This window comes from Rhinolophus ferrumequinum, chromosome 7 (genome assembly GCF_004115265.2).
Source record: "Rhinolophus ferrumequinum isolate MPI-CBG mRhiFer1 chromosome 7, mRhiFer1_v1.p, whole genome shotgun sequence".
NCBI lineage: Eukaryota > Metazoa > Chordata > Mammalia > Chiroptera > Rhinolophidae > Rhinolophus > Rhinolophus ferrumequinum.
The window spans coordinates 59,472,849-59,485,462 of NC_046290.1; the positions used below are offsets into that span (position 1 = coordinate 59,472,849).

General features: G+C 35.0%; 1 protein-coding gene across 1 annotated transcript in view; it reads left to right on the plus strand.

Moving 5' to 3' along the window:
- Positions 1 to 12,614, plus strand: part of ADGRV1 (adhesion G protein-coupled receptor V1) — a 503,549-nt gene that overhangs the window by 121,770 nt on the left and 369,165 nt on the right. Inside the window, exons 39-42 of the mRNA XM_033111093.1 lie at positions 4,096 to 4,189; positions 6,154 to 6,232; positions 6,337 to 6,475; positions 7,066 to 7,207. Of these exons, the coding sequence (XP_032966984.1) occupies positions 4,096 to 4,189; positions 6,154 to 6,232; positions 6,337 to 6,475; positions 7,066 to 7,207 (454 nt within the window). The remainder of the gene's footprint in view (positions 1 to 4,095; positions 4,190 to 6,153; positions 6,233 to 6,336; positions 6,476 to 7,065; positions 7,208 to 12,614) is intronic.

Consider the following 12,614-nt stretch of genomic DNA (forward strand, 5'->3'; position numbering starts at 1 on the left):
GTTTCATTTTCTCTGAGGCTTTTTACTTTTACAAAATTATAAGTAGTGTATGTAATCATCTACCATCTGAAGTCGGTAACTCTCATTTTGTTGATTGCCATGTCACTGTGACCTAATATAATAGTATGAGATTTCTAAAGCCATAAGATATAATTATGGTAATATTACGTCAGTATGTGACAAACAACACAGAATTGGATACAATTTTAAGGTAAGTCTTTTTTAAAAATATATAATCTATTAATGTAATGGAATATAAATAAATGGATTATTCCTCAGATATGTTAGTTTTTAAAGGAGAAAATATATAGCCACTTTCTTTTCTTTACAGAGTCTAGTTTTATGAACACAGCGATTCCAGTCCCCCCACCGCCAGGTCTTTGCAGCCCTTTCTGTTCCCTGAGTAGCACAAGATTAAGAGATTGCAGGCCTGTCTATACAGAAATAAGCTAGGCTGAGGGGTAATAAGGGGAGAATTGTAGCATGGGGGGAGGAGGGAATTGTGGGGGTAGGATAGATGGGGGACAGTCCCTTTTACATCACTGATTCGGTAAGTCACATTGGTTTGTATATTGTAAGATAGTTTAGAGACTGTGATCTTGATTTTCTTGTTTTTTCACATGGAAACATATCTCTGTTAAGTAAAATGAAGAGAGAAGTGTATGGTGGTGTGTATGTACTGATTACACACACACACACACACACACACACACACACACATTGGGTTTCTGTGTATAAATATTGTTGACTGGTCACTACCACTGCATTTTGCTAGTCCTCATGTTTTGAGCACTTTTTTATTGCAATTATGTACACTAATGATTAATAGTAATAGTGTATTAAAATTAACCAACACAAATAGCTTATCACTTTTTAAAGACTCTGTCCGGGCCAGGTACTCCATACACATTGTTTTTAATCATTATTATGATCCCCAAAGTCGCTATTATTTCTCCATTATAAAGATGGCAGCATTGAGGCCTTGAAGTTTACGCAGCTCCACTGAAAGAATTTGGTACTAGGTATCCTTGACTGCAAAGCCTGTATTTTATTTTTATTTTTTAATAATATCATTATAGTCTTCATTCTAATCATTGGCTAATAAGGTGATTTTAAATATTTTGCTTTTATTATATTTAAAATATGTTAAGTTTATATATTTATGTAATTGGTTTACATATTATATGGGTCTAGATAAAAAATTATGTTAGCCATTTCATATGGTTCAACCTAATAATTTATCACACAACAAGGTATAAGTTTAATACTTTTATGCTTTTAAAAAAATTCAGCTTTATGGAAATATAATTAACAAATACTGCATAGTATATCAAATCTATGGAATCTAAAACACATATAAAATTGTAAGATGTTTAAAGTGTATATCGTGGTGATTTGATATATGTTACATTGTGAAAGAGGTTCCCCCATCTAGGTAATCAACACATCCATCACTTCACATATTTATCTTTTTCTGTGTATGAGAACATTTACGTTTTACTCTCCTAGCAAATTTCAATTATACCATACATTGTTATCAACTGTGGTCAACATGTTTTACACTAGATCCTCAGACCTTATTCATCTTATAGCTGAGTTTTCATTGTTTTACCAATCTCTCCTTAATCCCCAGCAACCAGTTTTCTACTCTCTGGTTTTATGAGCTTGGCATTTCTTTGTTTAATTCTGTGTATTAGTGATACCAGGCAGTGTTTGTCTCCCTCTGTCTAGTTTGGTTTACTTAGCCTAATGCTCTCAAGCTTGATCCATGTTGCCACAAATGGCAGAATTTACATTTTTCTCATGGCTGAATAATACTCCATTATGTGTGTATTTGTATATATACACAGATGTGTGTGTGTGTGTGTGTGTGTGTATTTGTGTATCTTCTGTTCATTCGTTGACACACACTTAGGTTCTTTTCATATCTTGGCTACTGTGAATAATACTGCATGGAAGTGTAGATACATGTTTGCAATCCAGTTTTCATTTCCTTTGCATATATGCCCAAGTGTACGATTGCTAGAATATATAGTAGTCCTATTTTTAATTTTTTGAGGAACCTCTATGTTGTTTTGCATAATGGCTGCCCCAATTTACATTCCCACCAATAGCACACAAGGTTTCCCTTTCTCCATATCCTTGCCAACACTTACCTCTTGTCTTTTTATAAACAATTCTTTTTGTTTTTCAATTACAGTTGGCATGCAATATTATGCCAGTTTCAGGTATACAACATAGTGATTAGACATTTGTGTAACATATGAAATGATCACCCCAATAAAATTAGTACCCATCTGACACCATACATAGTTATTACAATATTCCCTATGCTGTACTTTATATCCCTTTGACTATTTTGTAACTGCCAATTTGTACTTTTTTTCTTAAGCTTGTGACTTCTTTGACCCTGGGCTTTTTTTCATTTTTTTTTTTTTTAATTTATTGGGGAATAGTGTGTTTCTTCAGGGCCCATCAACTCCAAGTTGTTGTCCTTCAGTCTAGTTGTGGAGGACACAGCTCAGCTCCAAGTCCAGTCGCCGTTTTCAATCTTAGTTGCAGGGGGTGCAGCCCACCATCCCATGTGGGAACTGAACCGACAACCTTGTTGTTCAGAGCTTGCGCTCTAACTAACTGAGCCATCTGCCCCCCTCCCCAATTTGTACTTCTTAATCCCTTCCCTTTTCATCCATTACCCCCAATTCCCCTCCCAGCTGACAACCATCAAAACGTTCTCTGCATCTATGAGTTTGTTTCTGTTTTGTTTGTGCGTTTATTTTGTTCTTTAGAGTCCACATGTAAATGAAATGATATGACATTTGTCTTTCTGTCTGACTTACTCCACTCAGCACAATGCCTTTTAGGTCTGTCCATGTTGTTGCAGATGGCAAGATTTAATTCTTTTTTATGGCTGAGAAATATTCTGTTCTATATATGTACCATCTCTTCTTTATCCATTCATCCATTGATGGACACCCAGTGTGCCTGTATGACTTGGCTATTGTAAATAATGCTGCAATGAACAAGTAAATGCATATGACCCTTCCAAGTAGTGTTTGGGGTTTCTTCGGATAAACACCCAGAAGTGGAATTACTGGGTCTTTCTTTTTCTCTTGTTACTTTGCCTTTGTTTTAAAGTCTATTTTTCCTGGTATAAATATTGCTATCCCAGCTATTTTTTGTTTGTTTCCCTTTCATTAACTATCTTGTTTGAATCCTTTGCTTTTATTTTGTGTGTGTCTTTCAATCTGAAGTGAGTCTCTTGTAGGCAGCATATGTATGTATCTTGTTTACTTATCCATTCAGCCACCCTATGTCTTTTGATTGGAGCATTTAAATTCACTTACATTTAAAGTAATTGTTGATAGATATGTAGTTATTGTCATTTTACTATAATTTTTAAATCTTTTTTTCTTCTTTTTCTGGTGGTGATGAAGTCCTTTAGCTTTTTCTTATCTAAAAAGCTCTTTTTCTCTCTTTTGATTTTAAATAGCTTTGCTGGGTATAGTATACTTTTTTGTAGCCGCTTGTTTTTTTTTTTTTATAATATCGATTCTAACAGATATAAGGTGATATCTCATTGTCGTTCTTGTTTGCATTTCCATGATGATTAGAGATGTTGAGCACCTTTCTTTCATATACATGTTCACTATTTGTATATCTTCCTTGGGAAAATGTTCAATTCCTCCACACATTTTTTAATCAGATTATTTGTTTTTTGGTATTGAGTTTATTAAGTTCTTTATATATTTTTGATATTAACTCCTTATCAAATAGGTCATTTGTAAATATTTTCTCCTATTCCAAAAGTTGCCTTTTTATTTTGTTGATGGTTTCCTTTGCTGTGAAGAACTTTCGAGTTTGCTTATTTTGCTTTTGTTGCTTTTGCTTTTGGTGTCAGATAAAATTTAAAAAAATCATTGCCAAGACATGTTTATTTTTCCTGACAGGTTAATTTTTGCGACTGTATGTTCACATTTTTATATTTTCTGTATACCGTTTAAGTATATATATGTGATAATTTAAAAACAGCTGTGAGAGGTAATTACTTTGAGAGCATAGTTTTAAGGAATTTAATGGATGTAATTTTTGCAGGACGATATACCAGAACTAGAAGAATATTTCCTTGTGAACTTAACTTATGTTGAACTTATCATGGCTCCTTTAACTTCATTTCCTCCTAGACTAGGTATGATGGGTTTCTGTTTGTTTCTGTTTACTCACTACAAATGAAGTAAAGTTATTTTGTTTTTTAAATCAGAGGTGGTCTTTGTGATGTTTGTTAATCTCAGCTATGTTTGCAAATAATTAGGCTTTTAGATTTATTTTAATTTAGAGAATATCATGTATTGTAACTTTACCACTGGACAGTGTAAATACATTTAAGAATTATTGTGTGGTGCTTTTTACATTTTACAACTATTTTATAACCAAATTTGTAATCTTGAAAATATAATTAATTCTTAGGAAGGCATTTTATTTTTAAAATTTATTTGCTATTTTCATTAGATCTCCAAACTGTCAAATGGTATATTTATTTAGTTTTTTAGTTTAAGCAGAGCGTTTGTTTGTTTGTTTGTTTGTTGTATTCTCCGCTCTTTTTGGACCTTTTATCTCTTTCTTTTCATGCTTTAGAAAAGACTCAGTTAATTCATTACAGACTGAAAGGTAAAACTTGAACCTCAGTACAAATTTATGTAGATTACTTTAAAAAGATATATTCCTTTTTTAAAACACAAACTCCTATTTGAAATTTAGGCATTTTAATATTGGGAAATTTTGTCTGAAATCTGTAAATGTGAATAGCACTGAGATAGCCTGCCCGCCAACCCTTAGTTAGAAGGTACACTGGACAGAGGGGAAATTAGTCTGGGTTAAAGGAGAAGCGTGGTAAAGAGCAGTGACTTGGGGAATAGGGGTTTCTTATTCACTTTTGAGGTTCAGTATGACAACTTTGAAATTATCAAAAGGAAATAAGCAGTTTTTAACCTACTATTGTTTTAAAAGTTTTAATTATTTTGCAAATGAAACATATAACTTCAATGACTAAGCTCTTTACATCAAGTAATTATTACAGGATAATGTTCACACTAAGAAAGATGACAAAATACTTCATATTTCGTTCATACTCATATTAGAGGTAATTTGAATAGTTTAACTTTTGTTGAGTGTTTTCTTATGCTTCTGTATCAAGTGTTTTGTTTGCGAATACCCTCATTTTTTGTATCTTTCCATTTTATAGATGAGGGAGCTGAGGCTAAAAGAAACTAAGTAACATGCCCAAAGTCACGTAGCTAGGAAATAGTGGAGCTGGGCTTCTGCTTTGCAGCCTCTGGTTTGATGGGCACAGGTCCTGATCTTTATATTCTTTCCTCAACAATGTGTTATTCTCTTTAATCAGAGAATTACATTCCTCCTACCCCTTCTGTACCCAGGCTGCTGTCATAAGTATCCTAGATAAAGGTAGTGCCTCTGAAATTTAAAAGATAAAGGACAAAATTATTAAAAAAAAAAAAAAAAAAAAAAGAAAAACGAGAAAAAACCACAGTAACAAGGTTAGTTACTATTTCAACACTGAATAATAGGCATTGTAACATACTGAACTTGGTGGATAGAATACAAAATAAAAATGGGTAAGTTTCCATCAATGGTAGTCTCTCTTTATTCTCTTAAACTTTCCCTCATCTTTCCCATCTGTCTCAACTTCTGTTTGTATCCTGTCTCTCTCTCTCTGTGTCTCTTTTTTACACCTGTATTTTTCTCTGCAGGACTCCTTGCCTCTCTCTTCTCATTTCTGTCTCTCTTCTTGCTCTATCTACTCCTTCCATCTGTCTCCATTTTCCTTTCTTCTTGAAGTGGATTAAAATGGTATAAATAAAACTATAACCTCAGTTGCTTATTTCCTACTGTCCTCATTTGATTAAATTCTTACTAGTCAATGGCTCTTGTTAGCAAAATGTTTTCTTATTCAGATGTTCTGAGCATTTGTGTCTTTATTTTCTTAAACATCTTTTGAGTAATGTTGCCAATATGTCTATATTAGGGATTATATAGTCTCAAAAAGACAGTCTTTAAATTCTATATCAAATAGTTCTTTTTAAAATCATTTTTATTTATGTTAAAGTATGTCTTTATGGATCATTTTTGTTTCAGATTCCGAAGGCTTGACTGCACAAATTATTATTGATGCCAATGATGGTGCTCGAGGCATAATCGAATGGCAATATAGCAGGTAAGCCGAGGGCTGCATGAGAGCCTGTTTTTGAGTTTTAGATTCTCTACTACTTACAGAATAAGAGCTTGTAAGGGAAAATGAATGTCTTCTTTTCATTACAGGTTTGAAGTACATGAAACCCAAGGAAGTTTAACATTGGTAGCCCAGAGGAGCAAAGGGGCTCTTGGCCAAGTTTCCTTGTTTGTATATGCCCAGAATTTGGAAGCACAGCTGGGGCTGGATTACAGCTTTACCCCAATGGTGAATTCCTTGAGAATTACAGTGATTTAGGTCCTGTATAAATAAGTTAATATTAAAATAATAAACTATTATACATTGCATAATAAATTAGGGCAGAAGACTTCCACATGGTGAGATAGCTCTCTTTACTATTTTAGTAAAATATATAAATTTAATTTTCAATACCGTTCTAAAGATTATTCTTTATTATTTTATTGCAATATTTAATACTGGAGAATTATCATGTTAAACAATTTATGTCATCAAATAACCTTCTGAGAGTGTTTGTTTTACTTGAAAATTTAACTCCTTTATTTCTTTGTTTTAATTTACTGAAACACCTTTAGTGTTTTAAAATACTTTTTACTTTGTTTCTTCATGGATTTTATTCCTTAACTAAATGCTTATTTCCTTCTCTTCCTCCACAAATTTTACTTTTTAAATTCAGTATTGCCAATTTAGATAAAAAGAGATCATGTAAAAAATGAGAAAAAAAATCCCTGTAAAGTAGCTTATTTCACTTTCACAACTATACTGTATGTTTTTCCATTCTATAAAAATGCAGAGTATATTTAAATATAATACTGTTCTACTTTTACTTTTTTGACCAGATTCTTCATTTTGCTGATGGAACTAGGTATAAAAATGTTGACATCATGATTCTTGATGATGATATTCCAGAAGGAGATGAAAAATTTCAGCTGATTTTAACAAATCCTTCTCCTGGATTAGAGCTGGGAGAAAAGACAATAGGTAATTGATAATTTCTTACTTACAGCTCCTTTGCCCTTTCCCTTTCCCTATTTTTCTTCTGTGGCGGCATATATAAAGGGATTAGTGAGTTCTGATGGTTTTCTATGCTTAGAATGAAAAATATTTTAGGTTAATAATTTTAGAATTCCAGTGTCAGTGTATCAAAGCTTCTAGCTTGTGTGTGTGCGTGCGTGTGTGTGTGTGTGTAAAACATAAAAGTAGGTTGGTAGCAAAGTTCATGTTAAATCTGAGGATTTCTGTTCCAGATGGCATAGTAGGTTATTTCTGTACTTGCATTCTCGCACGACCACATCAATATTACAACTAAATTGTACAACAACCATTACTGAGAAACACTTGAAGTCTAATTGAAAATAACTTTTATAAGTAGGATGACAGAAGAAGCCTGTTGAGACTGGTAGGAGGGGTAGAGACCTGAATGGGCTGGTCCCACAACCACATGTGTAGGTTAAATATTGGGAGGGATATTCCTTGTCTGTAGGGTCTTCTCTGAGGAGTGTGGGTTCTAGCCCCACACCAGGCTCCAATGCCTGGGAGAGAAGTCCACATAATGTCTGGCTGTGAAAAACCAGTGGAAATTGTGGCTGAGTGAGACAGAGGGTGGCTGCAGTCCCAAAAGTTCCTCTTAAGGGAACCACTCATGGACTTACTGATGGACTCATTGCTCTTAGCTCTAGCACTGGGGCAGCAGCTCAGAAGGTACCAGGGACATAAAAGGAGGAACTGAGTTCACTGGCTTCAGGGCAAGGGCTGAAAGGGCAGCTTTCTCCCTGATGCGGGTGCTGATAGAAGCCATTGTTTCTTTGTTGGGCCCTCCCCTCTCAGCATACAATCACAGGCTGCTGCCATATTGAGTCCCAATCAACCTGACTAACACTGTTTGCCACACTCTGGTGATTTCCTGAGACCTCACCCTACCCAACTTGTAGGCCCAACCAAGCTACTTCCAGTGGCTTTTCCATGCAAATGGCCTGTCTTGCCTCATGCTGCCAACTTTCCCAAAATCTCTCAAAGGCTCACAAACCCCAAACAAGTAGCATCTGGCCTGGACGTGACCCATACCTCTTGCTAAGCAGCTCTAAGCCCAGCAGTAGCGGCAGCTGGACTTGGCTCACAGCTTATCCTCTCTCAGGCACCTCCAAGCCCAGTGTGGGTGGCATATATCTGTGGATTGCTTAGTGGATCATACCAGGTGGCCCTCAGCAGGGTACAGGTGGAGACTGAACTTGACCTGTGGCAGGGCCCCTCCCAAGAGGTCTCAGGGCTGGCACAACTAGTAGAGGAGCACCACCCAGCTACTTCCACAGACTACACACCTAAAGGGCAGACTGGGCAGGCATAAGAACCCTGCTAAAGCGATTCCTGCTCCATAGGGTCAGCCAGTGTACAGCAGCTCCTCCACTGTTGTCACAGCCAGGCCTCGCAACCAGTTGGATCAATCCCTATCATTGACATGCAAACAGCAGCCGAGGCTCAGTTAGAACAGGAGGACAAACACAAATCACATAAACGACACATCTGCATCACAAACTCCGGTGACCAAGGAGATTGTGCCACTGAGCCCCACAGGACACCAATATAAGGCCACTCTTAAAACTAGGAGACATAGCAGCTGTATCTAACACATAGAAACAAACACAGGGCAGCCCAAATGAGAAGACAAAGAAATATGTCCCAAATGAAAGAACAGAACAAACCTCCAGAAAAATAACTAAAAAAAAATGGAGACAGGCAATCTACCAGATGCAGAGTTCAAAACACTACCTACAAGGATGTTCAGTGATCTCAGTGAGAACTTCAATGAAGAGATAGGAAACATAAAAATGGAGATAGAAAATATAAAAAAGAACCAGTCAAAAATGAAGAATACAATAACTGAATTGAATAATACATTAGAGGTAATAAATAGTAGATTAGATGAAACAGAGGTTCAATCAGCAATTTGGAAGGGAAATTAGCAGAAAACAATCAGAAAAGCAAAAAGAAAAGAATTTTAAAAAATGAGGACAGTTTAAGGGACCTCTGGGACAACATCAAGTATACCAATATTCACATCATAGGAGTACCAGAAGGAGAAGAGAGAGAGCAAGGAATTGAAAACCTATTTGAAGAAATAATGATGGAAAGCTTCCCTAATCTGGTGAAGGAAATAGACATACAAGATCCGGAAGTGCAGAGAGTCTCAAACAAGATCAACCCTAAAAGGCCCACACCAAGACATCATAATTAAAATGCCGCAGGTTAAAGACAAAGAAAGGATTTTAAAGGCAATGAGAGAAAAACAGTTACCTACAAGGGAGCTCCCATAAGATTATCAGCTGATTTCTCAACAGAAACTTTGCAGGCCAGAAGGGATTGGTGTGAAATATTCAAAGTGATAAAAAGTGAGGACCTACAACCAAGATTGCTCTACCCAGTAAAGCTTTGTTTAAAATCGAAGGCAATAAAGAGCTTCTCAGACAAGAAAAAGCTAAAGGAGTTCATCACCACCAAACCAGTATTACAAGAATTGTTAAAGGGACTTCTTTAAGAAGAAGGGGAAAAAAAAGACCAAAAATATGAATAATAAAATGGCACTAACTACAGACATGTCAACAATTACTTTAAATGTAAATGGAGTAAATGCTTTAATCAAAAGACATAGGGTTGCTGAATGGATAAGAAAATGAGATCCTTACTATATATACATACAAAGGAATGCTACTCTGCCATAAGAAAAGATGAAATATTGTCATTTGTGACAACATGGGTAGATCTTGAGATATTTATGCCTAGCAAAGTAAGTCATGCAGAAAAAGTTGAGAACCATGTAACTTCACTCATATGGGATATAAAACTGAAAGCAACAAAGGAACAAGACAAACAAATAAATAAAAACTCATAGACACAGACAACAGTTTAATGGTTATCAGATGGTAAGAGGGGAGGGAGGAGGTAGAAGAGGGTAAAGGGGGGTCAAATATATGGTGATGGAAGGAGAACTGACTCTGAGTGGTGAGCACACAATGTGATATATAGATGATGTGTTATAGAACTGTACACTTGAAACCTATGTAATTTTACTAATCATTGTTACCCAATAAATTTAATTTAAAAAAAGACCCTTACATATGCTCCTTGCAAGAGACTCACTTCAGATCAAAAGACACAGACAAAGTAAAGGTATGGAAAAAGATATTTCATGAAAATGGAAGCAAACAAACAAGAAATGGTTGAGATAACAATATTTGTACAAGACAAAATAGCCTTTCAAACAAAGGCTATAACAAGAGACAAAGAAGGACCCAGTAATCCCACTTCTGGGTATTTATCTGAAGAAACCCAAACACTGCTTTGAAGGGACATGTGCATCCATATGTTCATTACAGCATTGTTTACAATGACCAAGACATGGAGGCAAGGTTAAGAATCCTCTATGTATAAACAATAGAAAACTCAGTTCAGACTGTCCAGAAGCCCTATTGTTTTCCCTTTTTCTTCTTGCCTTTGGAATATTGGCTTCATCCCAAGGCCAATGTTACTTGTCACAAGATGGTCATCAGTATCATTCTGCATTCCATGTAATAGGGAAGCGAGAATATTCAATATCTAGCTTTCCTTGAAAAAGTCCTGATATAATTCTGATTGGAATTACAGTTATATGCCCACCACCATGAATAACAGGAAGGAATGTGTTATTGGACCCGGTCAAATTCACTTTATGCTAGTAATTTTCTATTTTTAAATATTAAAAAATTCCTCAGAACCGTAAGTGCTATGATATGGGGTAATTTCTTAAACCATGCCCTATTAATCAACCTGTAGACTATTTTCAAACTTTCACAAAGTTTCAATAAATATCCTTGTATATAAATCTTTGTGTATGTTGGTAATTGATGTTATCTGTTTAGTATAATGGATTTTGAGTGGGAAGAACATCAACTGCCTTATATTACCTCCATCCAAAGTGTGTATATAAAATTATTTTTCCTCCACATCCTACCAGGGATTTCTTTGGTCTTCAACTTTTTCACTTGTTTATTTATTTATTTTACTGATTCTAATGAATAAAAAATATGTGGTTGTATTGTGCATTTTTTCTTATTTCTATGTTCATTAGTGGGTTTGACACTTTTTTTTCTTTTTGTGTGATTACGTTTTTTGTTTTTTTTAAATGTGCTTTTCTGTAGTATGTTCCTTTTATTGGTTTGTAGGAATAATTCATGTATTCTGAAGTCAATACTTTGCTTGTTAAATATGTAGATAGTTTATCCTAGTCTGTCATTTGTCTTTTAAATTTATATTGATGTGTTTTATTATTAAATTAAAAATGAAATAAATATTTTCTGATATACTTTACATCCTATTTATTTAGATCTTTTCCAGTCACCCCAAGCTGTATAACATTTACTATATTTTAAAAATATTTTCATAGTTTTCATTTATATTTCATTACTTAACATACCATGAATTTGTTTATTGGTATCATGTGAAATAAGGATAGAACTTTGTTTTTATCCTAAAATGTATAATATTGTCCTAATGTCATATGGAGAATGGGATGTCCATTAGCCATTGATTTTCAATGTGAAATTTATTTTTATCTACCAGTCAATCAGTCATTTAATTTTCCTGAACTATATTCTGTTATATTTGCCTATTCAAATGCTAATAACATACTGTTTTATTTATCATTGATTTAAAGTACATTTTATTATTTTTTTATGCCAAATACTTTCAATTTTTCTTTCTCTAAATTCTCTCACCTTTTCCTCCAAGTAGTCTCTTCCCTATGAAATTTAGAATCCTCAAACTGAGTTCCATGAAAAACTATTTTGATTGGGGTTGAATTGAAATTTTAGATTAATTTGAACGGACTCAACTTCACATAATGTTGTTTTTCCATTTAGAAATATGGTATGCCGCTTCATTAATTTAGGTCTTTTAGTTAACTGATGTACATTACTGTTTTAGTTGGTGTTCTCTCAAAAGCAAACCCTGAGACACGGATGGAAATAGTTTATTTGGGAGGTGATCTCTGAAGGCATAGTGAGAAATGAAGAAGTGAGGGAGAGAGAAAGGAAAGCCAATAGAAGATGTGCTAGTGAATGGTACTGCTATGGGTAATGGGCTCAGTCCTCCGGGCGCCTTCTTAGACGCTGCGTTGAACAAAGCTCAGGGCTGACCTACTGAGAAGTAAGGAAGCTGGTATATTCATTCTCCAATTTCTCCCCCTCATTGTTTGAGGATTGCTCTTGAGTATGAAGTCTCCAGTAGTTTTCGCATGATTCCTGCATGAGCTCATGATGTCCTCAGAGAGAAACTAATGGGCAAAAGAAACTGCTGAAGGTGATGCAAGGGCCAAGGGGGTATGGGTGAAACACTGCATCTGCCACAGTCGTGCATT